The sequence below is a fragment of the Rhinoraja longicauda genome, chromosome 34 (genome assembly GCF_053455715.1).
Source record: "Rhinoraja longicauda isolate Sanriku21f chromosome 34, sRhiLon1.1, whole genome shotgun sequence".
NCBI lineage: Eukaryota > Metazoa > Chordata > Chondrichthyes > Rajiformes > Arhynchobatidae > Rhinoraja > Rhinoraja longicauda.
The window spans coordinates 24,358,244-24,377,558 of NC_135986.1; the positions used below are offsets into that span (position 1 = coordinate 24,358,244).

Genomic DNA, 19,315 nt, shown 5'->3' on the forward strand with positions numbered 1-19,315 from the left:
CCCCCCTCAACCTTCTACGCTCCAAAGAATAAAGACCCAACCTGTTCAACCTCTCTCTGTAGCCTAAGTGCTGAAACCCAGGCAACATTCTAGTAAATCTCCTCTGTACCCTCTCCATTTTGTCGACATCCTTCCTATAATTTGGCGACCAGAACTGCACACCATACTCCAGATTCGGCCTCACCAATGCCCTGTACAATTTCAACATTACATCCCAACTTCTATACTCGATGCTCTGATTTATAAAGGCAAGCATACCAAACGCCTTCTTCACCACCCTATCCACATGAGATTCCACCTTCAGGGAACAATGCACAGTTATTCCCAGATCCCTCTGTTCCACTGCATTCCTCAATTCCCTACCATTTACCCTGTACGTCCTATTTTGATTTGTCCTACCAAAATGCAGCACCTCACACTTATCAGCATTAAACTCCATCTGCCATCTTTCAGCCCACCCTTCCAAAAGGCCCAAGTCTCTCTGTAGACTTTGAAAATCTACCTCACTATCAACTACTCCACCTATCTTAGTATCATCTGCATATTTACTAATCCAATTTGCCACACCATCATCCAGATCATTAATGTAAATGACAAACAACAGTGGACCCAACACAGATCCTTGGGGCACTCCACTAGACACTGGCCTCCAACCTGACATACAATTGTCAACCGTTACCCTCTGGTATCTCCCATTCAGCCATTGTTGAATCCATCTTGCAACCTCACTATTAATACCCAACGATTTAACCTTCTTAATCAACCTTCCATGTGGAACCTTGTCAAATGCCTTACTGAAGTCCATATAGACAACATCCACAGCCTTGCCCTTATCAATTTCCCTGGTAACCTCTTCAAAAAATTCAAGAAGATTAGTCAAACATGACCTTCCAGGCACAAATCCATGTTGACTGTTTCTAATCAGGCCTTGATTATCCAAATAATTATATATATTGTCCCTAAGTATCTTTTCCATTAATTTTCCCACCACAGACGTCAAACTAATAGGTCTATAATTGCTAGGTTTACTTTTAGAACCTTTTTTAAACAAAGGCACAACATGCGCAATGCGCCAATCTTCCGGCACCATCCCTGTTTCTAATGACGTTTGAAATATTTCCGTCATAGCCCCTGCTATTTCTGCACTAACTTCTCTCAATGTCCTAGGGAATATCCTATCAGGACCTGGAGACTTATCCACTTTTATATTCTTCAAAAGTGTCCGTACCTCCTCTTCTTTAATCATCCTAATTTCCATCACTACTCTACTTGTTTCGCTTACCTCACATAATTCAATATCCTTCTCCTCGGTAAATACCGAAGAAAAGAAATTGTTTAATATCTCCCCCATTTCTTCCGGCTCAGCACATAGCTGTCCACTCTGACTCTCTGATGGACCAATTTTATCCCTCACTATCCTTTTGCTATTGACATATCTGTAGAACCCCTTGGGGTTTACTTTTACATTACTTGCCAAAGCAGCCTCATATCTTTTTTTCGCTTTTCTAATTTCCTTTTTAAGATTCCTTTTACATTCTTTATATTCCTCAAGAACCTCATTTACTCCCTGCCGCTTATATTTATTGTATATCTCCCTCTTTTTCTGAACCAAGTGTCCAATTTCCCTGGAAAACCACGGCTCTTTCAAATTATTATTCTTTCCTTTCCACCGAACAGGGACATAAAGACTCTGTACTCTCAAAATTTCACCTTTAAATATCCTCCATTTCTCTATTATATCCTTTTCATAAAACAACAATTTCCATTTCACTCCTTTTAAATCCTTTCTCATCTCCTCAAAATTAGCCTTTCTCCAATCCAAAATCTCAACCCTTGGTCCAGATTTGACCTTCTCCATAATGATATTGAAACTAATGGCATTATGATCACTAGACCCAAAGTGCTCCTCAACACATACCTCCGTCACCTGACCCATCTCATTTCCTAACAGGAGGTCCAACACTGCCCCTTCTCTGGTAGGCACCTTTACGTATTGCTGCAAAAAACTATCCTGCACACATTTTACAAACTCCAAACCATCCAGCCCTTTAACAGAATGTGATTCCCAGTCTATATACGGAAAATTGAAATTCACCCACAATCACCACTCTGTGCTTACTACTAATATCTGCTATCTCCTTACATATTTGCTCTTCCAATTCTCGTTCCCTATTTGGCGGTCTATAATACACCCTTATAAGTGTTGCTAAACCTTTCTCATTTCTGAGTTCCACCCAAACAGCCTCCTTAATCGAGCCTTCTAGTCTGTCCTGCCAAAGCACTGCTGTGATATCCTCCCTGACAAGCAATGCAACACCCCCACCTCTTGCCCCTCCGATTCTATCACATCTGAAACAATGAAATCCTGGAATATTTAATTGCCAATCGCAACCCTCCTGCAACCATGTTTCACTGATCGCCACAACATCATACTTCCAGATGTCAATCCAGGCTCTAAGCTCATCCACCTTTCTTACAATGCTCCTAGCATTAAAATATACACATTTAAGGGGCCCATCATTTCTTATTCTCAGTTTATTTCTTTTCCCTTCTTTCTCTCCTACATATTGGGTCTGAGTGTTTCCCTTTTCTGCCTCCTGCCTCACACACTGCCTATTAGCTATCTGTGTTTGAGTCCCTCCCCCCAACCGTACTAGTTTAAAGTCTCCGCAGTTATTTTAGCAAATCTCCCCGCCAGGATATTGGTTCCCCTCGGGTTCAGATGCAACCCGTCCTTTTTGTACAGGTCATACTTCCCCCAGAAGAGGTCCCAATGATCCAGAAACTTGAAACCCTGCTCCCTGCACCAGTTCCTCAGCCACGTATTTATCCTCCACCTCACTCCATTCCTATTCTCACTATCGCGTGGCACAGGCAGTAAGCCTGAGATTATTACTTTGGAAGTCCTTTTTTTTAACTCTCTTCCTAGCCCCCTGAATTCTCTTTTCAGGACCTCTTCCCTTATCCTACCTATATTGTTGGTACCTATATGTACCACGACCTCTGGCTCCTCTCCCTCCCCTTTCAGGATATCCTGGACACGCTCAGACACATCCCGGACACCGGCACCAGGGAGGCAAACCACCATCCGGGTCTCCCGACTGCGTCCACAGAAACGCCTATCTGACCCCCTCACTATAGAGTCCCCTATTACTACTGCTCTCCTCTTCCTTTCCCTACCCTTCTGAGCAACAGGGCCGGACTCCTTGCCAGAGGCCCGGGCACCGTCGTTGCCCCCAGGTAGGCTGTCCCCCCCAACAGTACTTAAACAGGAGTACTTATTTCCAAGGGGTACAGCCACCGGGGTACTCCCTAGTCCCTGCCTCTGTTCCTTGCCCCCCCTAACAGTGACCCACTTGTCTACCTCCCGTGGTCTAGGAGTGACCACCTCCCTGTAACTCCTATCTATAACCTCCTCACTCTCCCTGACCAGACGGAGGTCATCAATCTGCCGCTCCAGGTTCCTAATACGGTCCCTTAGGAGCCCCATCTCGTCACACCTGGCGCAGATGTGGATGTCTGGAAGACTATCAGACTCCCAGATTCCCCACATCTGACACCCAGAACAAAAAACTGCCCTGGCAGTCATACTCTCCAAACAAAGCCCCGCGCTCGGTTACTAAACCTACCGCCCGGCCGCTACTCCAACCGCTCCAACCGCCCACCCAAAAGAACTGAGTGATCTCCTGGGAGAGGCGAAAAACCGGATAAAAAACCCAGGCCAATTTGGGAAAAAATCCGGGAAATTCCTCTCCGACCCCAAGCTAGGCGATCGAAACTAGTCCGGGAGATCACACAGGTCTTACTCCTTACTATCCCCACACAATCCCCACACAATCCCCACACACTACTTCCCAAGCAACACAGCTTGGTGCTGCTTGCTGCTGCTTGCTACTGCTGCTGCTTGCTGCTGCTTGCCATATCTTGTGCCATATCTGTCTTCGGCCGTTTAATGGGATGGTGTACAATTATCTAAGCATCTCCTGTTGTTCTTGGTATTTGGTGCTTGCAATCATTGGCAAACGGCACCAAATAAAGTGCAATGTAAAGAAACTGCAGATCAGGAGAATTTGGCCATTCGGCCCATCAAGTCTACTCCACCATTCAATCATGGCTGATCTATCTATCTCTCCCCCCTTACCCCATTCTCCTGCCTTCTCCCCATATCCCCTGACACCTGTACTAATCAAGAATCTATCTATCTCTGCCTTAAAGATATCCTTTGATGCTGGTTTATACCAAAGATGGACACAAAGCGTATCCCTCTTGGGCTGGCACCGGTCTCGAGCTGACTATAGACAATAGGTGCAGGAGTAGGCCATTCGGCCCTTCGAGCCAGCACCGCCATTCAATGTGATCATGGCTGATCATTCTCAATCAGTACCCCGTTCCTGCCTTCTCCCCATACCCCCTGACTCCGCTATCCTTAAGAGCTCTATCCAGCTCTCTCTTGAATGCATTCAGAGAATTGGCCTCCACTGCCTTCTGAGGCAGAGAATTCAATGGGCCTTCTCCCCATATCCCCTGACACCCGTAATAATCAAGAATCTATCTATCTCTGCCTTAAAGATATCCTTTGATGCTGGTTTATGCCAAAGATGGACACAAAACGTATCGCTCTTGGGCTGGCACCGGTCTCGAGCCGACTATCAGCCTATCAGGGAACCTCCCTGCCCCAGGTCACCTGTTGCCGGTCCTGATTTATCCTGGTTTTTATTTCTCTCGCTTCCAGTTGCCCCCTCCCCAATTACAATCGGTCTGAAGAAGGGTCCCCTCCCGAAACGTCACCTATCCATGTTCTCGAGAGATGCTGCCTGGCCCGCTGAATCACTCCAGCGCTTTGTGTCTATCTTTAGCACAAAGTAAATGTTGGTTGGTGTCTACTGAGACGACTTCTTGTGCACTCCCCATCCTTGCCAATTAGTGGCCGAGGCTGCCATGTACTGCTGTCATGTCTGCACTGCAGACCTGCAGAACAATATGTGGACCAGTTTCACACAGTCAGGGGAAAAGGGAACAGAGAGATATAGAAGGTACAAAGGACAAATGAATGAAAGATATGCAAAATAAACCAAAACGATGATCAAGGAAAGGTGGGGCCCACAATGGTCCGTTGTTGGCTGCGGAGAAGGTTATACGGGCAGCGAAACTCAACAGGACGATAGTGAAATGGGTGGGGGTGGGACGGAGAGAGATGGAAAGCAAGGGTTACCTGAAGGTAGAGAAGTCAATATTCATACCACTGGGGTGTTAGCTGCTCACGTGAAATATGAGGTGCTTCTCCTCCAATTTGCGCTGGGCCTCACTCTGACAGTGGAGGAGGCCCAGGACAGGAATGTCAGTGTGGGAGTGGGAATTAAAGTGTTTGATTTTTAGATTTTTTTTTAGATTTTTGAGATACAGTGCGGAAACAGGCCCTTCGGCCCACCGAGTCCGTGCCGCCCAGCGATCCCCACACACTAACACTATCCTACACACACTAGGGACAGTTTTTACATTTTACCCAGCCAATTAACCTACAAACCCGCACGTCTTTGGAGTGTGGGAGGAAACCGAAGATCTCGGAGAAAACCCACGCAGGTCACGGGGAGAACGTACAAACTCTGTGCAGACGGCGCCCGTAGTCGGGATGGAACCCGAGTCTCCGGCGCTGCATTCGCTGTAAGGCAGCAACTCTACCGCTGCGCCACCGTGCCGCCACCGTTTGGCAAGTGGAAGATCACGCAGGTCAAGGTGGACTGAGCGATCCTCTCACTGAACACCTTTGCTCAAAAGGCCTTGGCCGACGTGATCTCCCGGTCGCCAAACACTTTTAACTCCTGGATGCCCAGTGGACACCCACTGCACAGCCCAACAGAACCCAGGGGTGACAACACTCACTTGGCCATGATTGTGAATTCGCTTTGTTGACGCATTGGGTTCAGGTGAGGCTTGTTCACCTGTAATCCATTCTGAAAGTGAAAGAAGAAGGGCATTAAGAAACAACGGAAGCAATTCTTATCCAATAGACAATAGACAATAGGTGCAGGAGGAGGCCATTCGGCCCTTCGAGCCAGCACCGCCATTCAATGTGATCATGGCTGATCATCCAAAATCAGTACCCCGTTCCTGCCCTCTCCCCATACCCCCTGACTCCGCTATCCTTAAGAGCTCTATCTAGCTCTCTCTTGAATGCATTCAGAGAATTGGCCTCCACTGCCTTCTGAGGCAGAGAATTCCACAGATTCACAACTCTGACTGAAAAAGTGTTTCCTCATCTCAGTTCTAAATGGCCTACCCCTTATTCTTAAACTGTGGCCCCTGGTTCTGGACTCCCCCAACATTGTGAACATGTTTCCTGCCTCTAACGTGTCCAACCCCTTAATAATCTTATACGTTTCGATAAGATCCGTAGAACCTTGATCAAATTTCCTCCCAATAGATTTCTAAGCTGCGGAGAACTCTTTGGGGTGGTACAGTGGGTAGAGGTGCTGCCTCACAGCGCTCGAGACCCGGGTTCAATCCTGACCTCGGCGCGTTCTCCCTGTGACCGTGTGGCTTTCCTCCAGTCTTCTCCCACATCCCAAAGACGTGTGGATTAATTATACCTTAATTGGCCCTCGGTAAATCGCCCCCACTGACGAGACCCATCTTCAGACTGTGTAAGAAAAGAACTGCAGATGCCGGTACAAATCGAAGGTATTTATTCGCAAAACGCTGGAGTAACTCAGCGGGTCAGGCAGCATCTCAGGAGAGAAGGAATGGGTGACGTTTCGGGTCGAGACCCTTCTGCAGACAGAAGGAGGGTCTTCTTCTGAGAAGACCGAGAAGTCTGAAGAAGGGTCTCGACCCGAAACGTCGCCCATTCCTTCACTCCAGAGATGCTGCCTGTCCTGCTGAGTTACTCCAGCGTTTTGTGTCTATCTTCGATTTAAACCAGCATCCGCTGTTCTTTCCTAAACATTTTGCCAGAGGAGGTAGTTGAGGCTGGGACAATCCCAATGTTTAAGAAGCAATTAGACAGGTACAGAGATAATAATGCATTAATAATAATAATGCATTACATTTATATAGCGCTTTTCATATACTCAAAGACGCTTTACAGGGATTTAGAGAACATAGGGAAGTGAATAAATAGATAAATAAGTAAACGAACAGAGAAAGGAGACAGAAGGTGAGGTGACCTTCAGTGGTTGAAGGCAGTACTGAACAGGTGAGACTTCAGTGATGTTTTGAATGTGGTGAGTGTGGAGGAGTCTCTGACGGTTTGGGGTAGTGAGTTCCATAGGGTGGGAGCAGCGATGGAGAAAGCCCTGTTCCCCCAGGATCTGAGTTTGGTCCGGATGTGGGGGGATAGGAGATTGGCAGCAGCAGAGCGGAGGGTGCAGGTGGGAGTGTGCCTGTGGAGGAGGTCGGTCAGGTAGGATGGGGCCAGGTTATGGAGGGCTTTGTAGGTCATGAGGAGGATTTTGTACTGGATTCTCTGGGGGATGGGGAGCCAGTGGAGTTTGTAAAGGACGGGGGTTATATGGTCACGGATCGGGGTGTGGGTGAGTAGACGGGCAGCGGAGTTTTGAATGTATTGGGATGGGAGCTGCTTTATGTCCTTGTTGTCCACCCTGGGTAGTTCTGCGGAACTGGCAACATTTGCAGCAAAGCGTCACCTACGGTACTCTGAAGCACCAATTGCCACTTTTGATTGTTGTAGTTGACATACGAAAGAAGGTGGTATCACAAAATGCTGGAGTAACTCAGCGGGTCAGGCAGCATCTCAGGAGAGAAGGAACGAGCGACGTTTCGGGTCGAGACCCTTCTTCAGACTGATGTCAGGGGGGGCGGGACAAAGGAAGGATATAGGTGGAGACAGGAAGATAGAGGGAGAACTGGGAAGGGGGAGGAGAAGAGAGGGACAGAGGAACTATCTAAAGTTGGAGAAGTCAAAGTTCATACCGCTGGGCTGCAAGCTGCCCAAGCGAAATATAAGGTGCTGTTCCTCCAATTTGCGGTGAGCCTCACTATGGCACTGGAGGAAATTGACTCAAAGGAGAAGGTACATAGATTTAGATTTAGAGATACAGCGCGGAAACAGGCCCTTCGGCCCACTGAGTCCGCGCCGCCCAGCGATCCCCGCACACTAACACTATCCTACACACACTAGGGACATTTTTTACATATTACCCAGTCAATTAACCTACATACCTGTACGTCTTGGGAGTGTGGGAGGAAACCGAAGATCTCGGAGAAAACCCACGCAGGTCACGGGGAGAACGTACAAACTCCGTACAGACGGCGCCCGTAGTCGGGATCGAACCTGAGTCTCCGGCGCTGCATTAGCTGTAAGGCAGCAACTCTACCGCTGCACCACCGTGCCGGTGCCAGAACAAGCTTAGAGGTATGTGGGCCACATGCAGACAGGTGCGACTATTGTAGATGGGACATGTTGGCTGGCGTGGGCAGGTTGGGCCGAAGGGCCTGTATCCACTCTATGTGACTCTGGCATTAATTGCATTAAAGCATTCTTCGAGCTGCAGTCTTGCCAAACGTCCCCATACAACCTAAACCCTTCCCTCTACAGAGTGCAAGCCCCTCGCTTTAACCACACCTCCCCTCCCGCCCATCTTACAAGAGGCGCTCACCTGTCTGTTCTGCATGGACTTGCAGGCAGCGAAGAACTCTTGCGTGCGGTCGCGACACGACATGATGTCGTCCTTGAAAGTAAGTGGTGGGGGGCCGGAAGGGGCGGAGAGTGCAGGGAGGGAGGAGGAGGAGGAGAGTACTTGAGTCTGCGTCGGCCCGAGGTACACTCCCTGATCAGTACTGGAGGCACCGTGACGTCTTCGCGTATTCATCGAGGCTCATAACCTCGGCCTGCAAGTGGGAAGAGAACGGGAATGCAGGTTAGAATCAGAGTCACACAGTGTGGAAACAGGCCCACCAGCCCAACTTGCCCACACTGGCCAACATGTCCCACATACACTAGTCCAACCGAGTCATACAGCGAGGAAACACGCCCACCAGCCCAACTTGCCCACACTGGCCAACATGTCCCACGTACACTAGTCCAACCCTGAGTCACACAGTGTGGAAACAGGCCCACCAGCCCAACTTGCCCACACCGGCCAACATGTCCCATGTACACTAGTCCAACCCTGAGACATACAGCGTGGAAACACGCCCACCGGCCCAACTTGCCCACACTAGCCAACATGTCCCACATACAATCGTCCAACCCTGAGTCACACAGTGTGGAAACAGGCCCACCGGCCCAACTTGCCCACACTGGCCAACATGTCCCACATACAATCGTCCAACCCTGAGTCACACAGTGTGGAAACAGGCCCAGCAGCCCAACTTGCCCACACCGGCCAACATGTCCCACATACACTAGTCCAACCCTGAGACATACAGCGTGGAAACAGGCCCACCAGCCCGACTTGCCCACACCGGCCAACATGTCCCACATACACTAGTCCAACCCTGAGACATACAGAGTGGAAACAGGCCCACCAGCCCAACTTGCCCACACCGGCCAACATGTCCCATACACTAGTCCAACCCCGAGTGATACAGCGTGGAAACAGGCCATTTGGCCCAACTTGCCTACACCGACCGACATGCCCCATCTACACTAGTCCCACCTGCCTGCGTTTGGCCCATATCCTTCTAAACCTGTCTTATCTATGTTTCTTAAACGTTGCAATACTACCCGCCTGTACTACCCCCTCCGACAGCTCATTCCATACACCCACCACCCTTTGTATGAAAGTTACCTCCTCGGGTTCCTATTAAATCTTTCCCTCTTCACCTTAAACCCATGTCCTCTGATCCTCGATTCACCCACTCTGGGCAAGAGAGGGTCTACCCGATCTATTCCTGTCATGATTTTGTACACCTCTATAAGATCACCCCTCATCCTTCTGCGCTCCAAGGAATAGAGTCCCAGCCTGCTCAACCTCTCCCTGTAGCTCAGCCCTCGAGTCCTGGCAACATCCTTGTAAATTCTATCACAAGACCTATTTGCAATTATAATTATTCACAAAATGCTGGAGTAACTCAGCAGGTCAGGCAGCATCTCGGGCGAGAAGGAATGGGCGACGTTTGGGGTCGAGACCCTTCTTCAGACCCGAAACGTCAAGCTAAGAAACCTTTGCACGTTTGACTAAATAAAAGTCAGAAGAAGTGTCCCAACCCAAAGCATTGCCTGCCCAATCCCTCCACCTTCGGCCTACAATGTCTTTACCGACTCTTAACCTGCCTGCGCATAATCCGTATCCCTCCGTATCCACGCGCCTCTCCAAAAGTCTCTTAAATCCCACTACCGTATCTGCCTCAACCACCATCCACAGTATGGCATTCTAACCCTCTGTGTAAAAGAAATCACCCCACACATCTTTATCAACTTTGCCCCTCTCCCCTTCAACTTATGCCCTCTGGTCTTTGACATTTCCCTCATGGGAAAAGCTTGTGATTATCTACCCTATCTACGCCTCTCGTAATTTTATACACTTCTATCAGGTCTCCCCACAACCTCTGTCGTTGCAAGTACAAATAACAATTCAACATTCTTGACTTCTGAGTTGCTGTATAGGTACAGGAAACACACAAAGACAAACTCGTATTTATTTCACAAAATGCTGGAGTAACTCAGCAGGTCAGGCAGCATCTCAGGAGAGAAGGAATGGGCGACATTTCGGGTTGAGACCCTTCTTCAGTCTGAGACCCATTCCTTCTCTCCCGAGATGCTGCCTGACCTGTTGAGTTACTCCAGCATTTTGTGAATAAATACCTTCGATTTGTACCAGCATCTGCAGTTATTTTCTTATGCATTTATAATTGCTCCTTCATACCAATTTTAAGTTCAGGCTTTTTATTGGCACTTGCACAATGAAAAGATTTGTTTTGCATGTTATCCTAACAGATCAGATAATACTATACATAAGTACAATCAAGTCAAATTTAAGTCGACTTGAATTGGCAACTCGAATGCCCAGGAACAGAGAAGACTGCACAAAGCGGTGGGCACTGCCCGGTCCATCGCGGGCACTGACCTCCCCACCATCGAAGGGATCTACAGGAGTCGCTGCAAAAAGGCAGCCAGCATCGTCAGACACCCACACCACCCTGGCCACGCTCCCATTTCACCCCTGCCACCGGGAAGAAGGTACAGGAGTCTGAAGAAGGGTCTCGACCCGAAACGTCACCCATTCCTTCTCTCCTGAGATGCTGCCTGACCTGCTGAGTTACTCCAGCATTTTGTGAAATAAATACCTTCGATTTGTACCAGCATCTGCAGTTATTTTCTTACACGTCCAATTATACTTTGTCATCATGTGTCTTTATTTTGCATACAGTTCGTAAGACCTAGGAGCAGAATTAGGCCATTCGGCCCATTGACTCTGCTCAGGCATTCAATCATGACTGATCTATCTTTCCCCCTCGACCCCATTCTCCTGCCTTCTCCCCATAACCCCTGACGCCCTTACCAATCAAGAACCTACCATTCTCCGCTTAAAAAATATATCCACTGACTTGACCTCCACAGCTGTCTGTGGCAATGAATTCCACAGATTCACCAGCCTCCGGCTAAAGAAATTCCTCCTCATCTCTTCTCTAAAGGTACGTCCTTTAATTCTGAGGCTGTGTCCTCTGGACCTAGACTCTCCCACTGGTGGAAACATCCTTTCCACATCCACTCTCACCAACATTGTTTCCTACCCCGACATTATTGCCTAACCAGAATGACCAAAATAAGAGGGCAGTGTGGAGGGAGATGGGCCAAATACAGGCCAGTGGGACTAGTGTGGATGGGCCATGTTGGTCGGTATGGGCATTTTGGGCCGAAGGGCCTGTTTCCACATTGTATGACTCCTTCTGCAGTTGTACAGGGCCCTAGTGAGACCGCACCTGCAGTACTGTGTGCAGTTTTGGTCTCCAAATTTGAGGAAGGATATTCTTGCTATTGAGGGCGTGCAGCGTAGGTTTACTAGGTTAATTCCCGGAATGGCGGGACTGTCATATGTTGAAAGACTGGAGCGACTAGGCTTGTATACACTGGAATTTAGAAGGATGAGAGGAGATCTTATCGAAACGTATAAGATTATTAAGGGGTTGGACATGTTAGCGGCAGGAAACATGTTCCCAATGTTGGGGGAGTCCAGAACAAGGGGCCACAGTTTAAGAATAAGGGGTAGGCCATTTAGAACTGAGATGAGGAAACACTTTTTCAGTCAGAGAGTTGTGAATCTGTGGAATTCTCTGCCTCAGAAGGCAGCGGAGGCCAATTCTCTGAATGCATTCAAGAGAGAGCTAGATAGAGCTCTTAAGGATAGCGGAGTCAGGGGGTGTGGGGAGAAGGCAGGAACGGGGTACTGATTGAGAATGATCAGCCATGATCACATTGAATGGCGGTGCTGGCTCGAAGGGCCGAATGGCCTCCTCCTGCACCTATTGACTATGGTCTATTATCAGTGCAATTTATCCAACCCCCAAAATCAGATACTTTGGAATCAAGAACATATATTTCATATTTATTTTCATATTTCAGATACAGCGCGGAAACAGGCCTTTTCGGCCCACCAAGTCCGTGCCGCCCAGCGATCCCCGCACATTAACACTATCCTACACACACTAGGGACAATTTTTACATTTACCCAGTCAATTAACCTACATACCTGTACGTCTTTGGAGTGTGGGAGGAAACCGAAGATCTCGGAGAAAACCCACGCAGGTCACGGGGAGAACGTACAAACTCCTTACAGTACAGCACCCGTAGTCAGGATCGAACCTGAGTCTCCGGCGCTGCATTCGCTGTAAAGCAGCAACTCTACCGTTGCGCCACCGTGCCAGCTGAAAACTAATTGTGACTCAAGAGTGGCTTGCTTCTTTCAGACAAATAGCCAAGTTGTTTTCAAGTAAAACAAAAGGATTTCTAGCATGTTCACTTATCTTGCTGGCTCACCGTTTTGTGGAACATCGCGTTCTCACAAATTAAAAGCGTATCTGATGACTCAGCAGAGTTTCAGTGGTTTCCTTAATGCAAGATTCAAGAGTGTTTTGTCGTATGTCCCGGACAGAACAATTAAATTAAACATAGAAACATAGAAAATAGGTGCAGGAGGAGGCCATTTGGCCCTTCGAGCCAGCACCGCCATTCATTGTGATCATCCACAATCAGTAACCCGTGCCTGCATTCTCCCCGTATCCGTTGATTCTGCTAGCCCCAAGAGCTCTGTCTAACTCTCTTTTAAATTCATCCAGTGAATCGGCCTCCACTGCCATCTGTGGCAGGGAATTCCACAAATTCACAACTCTCTGGGTGAAAAAGTTTTTTCTCGCCTCAGTTTCAAATGGCCTCCCCTTTATTGTTAGACTGTGTGTGGCCCCTGGTTCTGGACTCCCCCAACATTGGGAACATTTTTCCTGCATCTAGCTTGTCCAGTCCTTTTATAATTTTATACGTTTCTATTAGATCCCCTCTCATCCTTTTAAATTCCAGTGAATACACGCCCAGTCTTTCCAATCTTTCCTCATATGTCAGTCCCGCCATCCCGGGGATTAACCTCGTGAACCTACGCTGCACTGCCTCAATAGCAAGGATGTCCTTCCTCAAATTCTTAATTGAAGCAGCACAACAGAATATGTAATCATAGTACACTGTAAACAATATAATAGATGAGAAAAAAATGTTCAGTGCGTGTATGTATATATGCATACATATATACACACACATATATATATACACATAAAAAATACACACATACAAACACACACACAGACAATCAAACAATAATCTGAAGAGGGTTTTGGAGAGGGTCCAGAGGAGGTTGACAAGAATGAATCCAGGAATGAGTGCGTTAACATATGATGAGCATTTGACAGCACTCGTTGGAGTTTAGAAGCTTGAGGGGGGACCTCATTGAAACTTACCGAATAATGAGAGGCATAGATAGAGTGGATGTGGAGAGGATGTTTCCACTGGTGGGAGAGTCCAGGACCAGAGGCCACAGCCTCAGAATTAAAGGACGTTCTTTTAGAAAGGAGGTGAGGAGGAACTTCTTTAGCCAGAGGGCGGTGAATCTGTGGAACTCATTGCCACAGGGGGTTGTGGAGGCCAGGTCAGTGGATATTTTTAAGGCAGAGATAGACAGGCTCTTGATTAGAACGGGTGTCAAGGATTACGGGGAGAAGGCAGGAAAATCAAGTCAAGTCAAGTCTACTTTATTTGTCACATACACATACAAGATGTGCAGTGAAATGAAAGTGGCAATGCCTGCGGATTGTGCTAAACTACAAAACAGAATACGTTTCTATTAGATCCCCTCTCATCCTTTTTAAGAAGACACAACACAAAAAAATAAATTAATACAGTAAATTAGTCCCTGGTGATATAAGAGTTAACAGTCCTAATGGCCTGTGGGAAGAAACTCCGTCTCATCCTCTCTGTTTTCACAGCGTGACAGCGGAGGCGTTTGCCTGACCGTAGCAGCTGGAACAGTCCGTTGCTGGGGTGGTAGGGGTCCCCCATAATGTTGCTGGCTCTGGATCTGCACCTCCTGATGTATAGGTCCTGCAGGGGGGCGAGTGTAGTTCCCATGGTGCGTTCAGCCGAACGCACTACTCTCTGCAGGGCCTTCCAGTCCTGGGCAGAGCTGTTCCCAAACCAGATTGTGATGTTGCCGGACAAGATGCTCTCTACAGCCCCAGAGTAGAAGCACTGAAGGATCCTCAGAGAGACTCTGAATTTCCTCAGCTGTCTGAGGTGGTAAAGGCGCTGCCTTGCCTTACTTATCAGTGCGGCAATGTGTGTTGTCCATGTCAGATCCTCTGTGATGTGGACTCCCAGGTATTTAAAGCTGCTCACCCTATCCACAGTAATCCCATTTATCTCCAGGGGCATGTACATCCTCGGATGTTGAGCCCTTCTAAAGTCTACAATCAGCTCCTTAGTTTTTGTGACATTCAAGAGGAGGCTGCTGTCCTGACACCAGAGTGCCAGATCAGCCACCTCCTCCCGGTAGGCCTGGGATTAGGAGGAAGAGATCAGCCCTTTGGCCCTTCGAGCCAGCACCGCCATTCAATGTTGATCACGGCTGGCCTAATTCTACTCCTATAACTTGTGAACTTGAGAATAATAGTGCAAAAAGACAAAACTAATGCCCCCAAGTCTATGTAGTTCAGAGCTTATTTGGAGGTTGTAACGTTTAATAGACTGATGAATGTACGGGGCTTTAAAAAAAAGATAAACCTAAGCACTGGGGGCAATTATAGTAGCTAATTAATCCACCAACCTCTACATTTTTGCAAATGTAGGAGGAAAAAGGCCTGTTTCAATGCTGTGTTCATCAGTTCTGACTCTCCCACTAGTGAAAACATCCTCTCCATATCCACTCCGTCACTATTTGGTTTGTTTCAATAAGCCCCCCTCCCCCACCTCATCCTTCTAAACTCCAGCGAGTACAGGCCTACTGCTGTCAAATGCTCATTAACCCAGTCATTCCCGAGATCATTCTCGTAAACCTCCTCTGGACCCAGAGGCCAGCACATCCTTCCTCAGATGTGGGGCCCAAAAAACTGCTCGCAATACTCCACTTTCATTGTGCCTGAAGAAGGGTCTCGACCCATTCCTTCTCTCCAGAGATGCTGTCCGTCCCGCTGAGTTACTCCACCATTTTGTGCCTAACTCCACTTTCATTGTTGCTTAGTGGATGGATATGTGCGACCAAGGCCTAAGATGCAATATTGTTGCTTAGTTATGGGCAACTAAATTTAGAGAGAATATCAAGGCCTTGCGATGAGGGACAGGGGGTGTGAGGGCCGTTCTTCCAGAAGAGAGAGTAAGAGATTTAATAGAAACATTCATTATATTATATCCCGACTACGGGTGCTGTCTGTACGGAGTTTGTACATTCTCCATGTGACTTCATGGGCTTTCTCCGAGATCTTTGGTTTCCTCCCACACTCCAAAAAGACGTACAGGTTTGTAGGTTAATTGGCTGGTAAATTGCTCCTAGTCCGTGTGTGTGTGTGTGTGTGTGTGTGTGTGTGTTTGTGCATGTGTGTGTGACAATGTTGATGTGCAGTTGGTGCGGACTCGGTGGGCCAAAGGGCCTGAAGAAAGCGAGTGGTATGTTGGCATTCATAGCGAGGGGATTTGAGTATAGGAGCAGGGAGGTTCTGCTGCAGTTGTACAGGGCATTGGTGATTGCACACCTGGAGTATTGCGTACAGCTTTGGTCTCCTAATCTGAGGAAAAACATTCTTGCCATAGAGGGACTACAGAGAAGTTCACCAGATTGATTCCTGGGATGGCAGGACTTTCATATGAAGAAAGACTGGATAGACTCGGCTTGTACTCGCTGGAAGTTAGAAGACTGAGGGGGGATCTTATAGAAACTTACAAAATTCTTAAGGGGTTGGACAGGCTAGATGCAGGAAGATTGTTCCCGATGTTGGGGAAGTCCAGAACAAGGGGTTACAGTTTAAGGATAAGGGGGAAGTCTTTTAGGACCGAGATGAGAACATGTTTTTTCACACAGTGGTGAATCTGTGGAATTCTCTGCCACAGAAGGTAGTTGAGGCCAGTTCATTGGCTATATTTAAGAGGGAGTTAGATGTGGCCCTTGTGGCTAAAGGGATCAGGGGGTATGGAGAGAAGGCAGGTACAGGATACTGTTGGATGATCAGCCATGATCATATTGAATGGCGGTGCGTACAGGCTCGAAGGGCCGAATGGCCTACTCCTGCACCTATTTTCTATGTTTCTATGTTTTCGCGCTGTATCCCTAAACTAATCTCAACTATAATTGGCCTGGGAAAAACAAACAAGGAGAAACTGCTTCTGGGTAGAAGGATCACGAGCTGCCGGAATAATGAGAGAAACATAGATGAATTTTTCCCAAAACAAGTTATGACGATCTGACGGTACGAATCAAAAATGGTGGTGCATGCAAGTTCAAAGAACAGGACAAAAGGACAGAAAATAATAAGGGCAAAAAATCTGAAGAAGTATCCAGTTAGTCCCACAAGGCCAACTCTGCTATTATGTGAGCTGCAAGAGACTGGAATTAGCTCTGCATTATTGGTAATTGTAGTCACTGCACTTGTGCTCCTGATCATACATGAAGTGGAACAACAAGGACCCAAACAGTCTTTCCAGGTGAGACAGAGGTTCACCTGCACCTCCCCCAACCTCATCTATTGTATCCGCTGCACCAGATGTCAACTTATTTACATCAGCGAAACCAAATGCAGGCTTGGCTTCGCTCAACACCTGCGCTCAGTCCGCATTAACCAACCTGATCTCCCGGTGGCTCAGCACTTCAACTCCCCCTCCCAACTACTTACAGTCTATTATGTTTACAGATGGTTACAGACTACTATGTTTACATGAGATGGGTTTCGACCCAAAACGTCACACATTCCTTCTCTCCAGAGATACTGCCTGACCAGCTGAGTTACTCCAACATTTTGTGTCTATGTTAATGTATCTGTTAGGCTGTTATCTGTTATGTTGCTGCAAGAATTTCATCTAGTTCCGATCTGGGAAATATCACAATAAAACAGTCTTGAATCTTCTCAACAGGTTTTATTTTAATTCAACCCCCCCACCCCCCCAGTAATTTTCTGAATTAATTTTTAATTTTAATTTTATAAATTTCAATAAAGTTAAAACTTTTTAAAAAAATTAAGTTTCTGAAATTTCCTCGCCTATTCAAGGGTCTCGACCTGAAACGTCACCCGTTCCTTCTCTCCAGAGATGCTGCCTGTCCCGCTGAGTTACTCCAGCATTTTGTGTCTATCTTCAATTTAAACCAGCATCTGCAGTTCTTTCCTACACAAGTTCCTCGAGTAGTTTGTTTTTACACTAAATGGTAGGCCATTTAGAACGGAGATGAGGAAAAACTTTTTCAATCAGAGTTGTAAATCTGTGGAATTCTCTGCCTCAGAAGGCAGTGGAGGCCAAGTCTCTGAATGCATTCAAGAGAGAGCTAGATAGAGCTCTTAAGGATAGCGGAGTCAGGGGGTATGGGGAGAAGGCAGGAACGGGGTACTGATTGAGAATGAACAACCATGATCATAGTGAATGGTGGTGCTGGCTCAAAAGGCCGAATGGACTCCTTCTGCACCTATTGTCTACTGAATCCAGCACTTTGGCGTCAAGGACAAACAGAATTTGTACAAATTGAATGGAATTTACCCCTATGCATATGCCAGGACATAGAATGAGAACAAACCTGGAACAGAACTCTTGAGCTTCTAAGATGAATAATGGCAAGTGCACTACAAATACATCGCTGCCAATCGGTCGAACTGGGATTAATCCTTTTATGGATACAGCGTGTGTTTTACGGGATACTGAAACCAGGAAATCAGCTACAAAGTTCCTTTGTCAATGTTTTCTCAACATACATCACAAAAAAAAAAATCCTATCTCTGCCCAGCTGACACCACCATAAAAGTATAATTTCAAGGTTTTTCTGAATAATGCAAGTCTCTGAATGACTATTGCTTTGTGAATCTGTCAGCGCAGAAAGATGTGAAAGTGGATGGCACAGTGCCAGAGAACCAGCTTCGATCCTGACCTCGGGTGCTTCTGCCTGTGTGGAGTTTGCACGTTCTCCCCGTGAGTGTGGCCTTCCTCCGGGTGCTCCGGTTTCCTCCCACATCCCAAGGGCGTGCGGGTTTGTAGGTTAACTACCCCTCTGTGAATTGGCGCCCATTGGGGCCCCAGTTTAAGAATAAGGGGTCGGCCATTTAGAACTGAGATGAGGAAAAACTTTTTCAGTCAGAGAGTTGTGAATCTGTGGAATTCTCTGCCTCAGAAGGCAGTGGAGGCCAATTCTCTGAATGCATTCAAGAGAGAGCTGGATAGAGCTCTTAAGGATAGCGGAGTCAGGGGGTATGGGGAGAAGGCAGGAACGGGGTACTGATTGAGAATGATCAGCCATGATCACTGAATGGCGGTGCTGGCTCGAAGGGCCGAATGGCCTCCTCCTGCACCTATTGTCTATTGTGTGGGGAGTGGATGAGAAGATGGGATAACATAAAACTAGCGTGAATGAGCGATCGATGTTCGGTGTAGACTCGGTGGGCTGAAGGGCCTGATTTTCACAGTGCATCACTAAACTGAACTAAATGTAATGTTTCTTTTGTTAAACAGGGAAGAAAGCTGTCCAATAGAAAATGTATATTCACACTGAAAACTATTCCACAAGCCCTGCCACAGAATGCAAACACAGAGCATCCTGTCCGGCAACATTACAGCCTGGTTTGGGAACAGCTCTGCCCAGGACAGGATGGCCCTGCAGAGAGTAGTGCGTTCGGCAGAATGCACCAT

The 19,315-nt window shown here is 47.4% G+C and overlaps 1 protein-coding gene across 1 annotated transcript in view; it reads right to left on the bottom strand.

Annotated features, from left to right (window-relative positions):
- LOC144609242 (syntaxin-5-like) overlaps positions 1-19,315 on the bottom strand; it is a 52,602-nt gene that overhangs the window by 23,435 nt on the left and 9,852 nt on the right. Inside the window, 2 exon segments of the mRNA XM_078427666.1 lie at positions 5,881-5,951; positions 8,616-8,847. Coding sequence (XP_078283792.1) covers positions 5,881-5,951; positions 8,616-8,828 — 284 coding nt within the window. The 5' untranslated portion in view covers positions 8,829-8,847.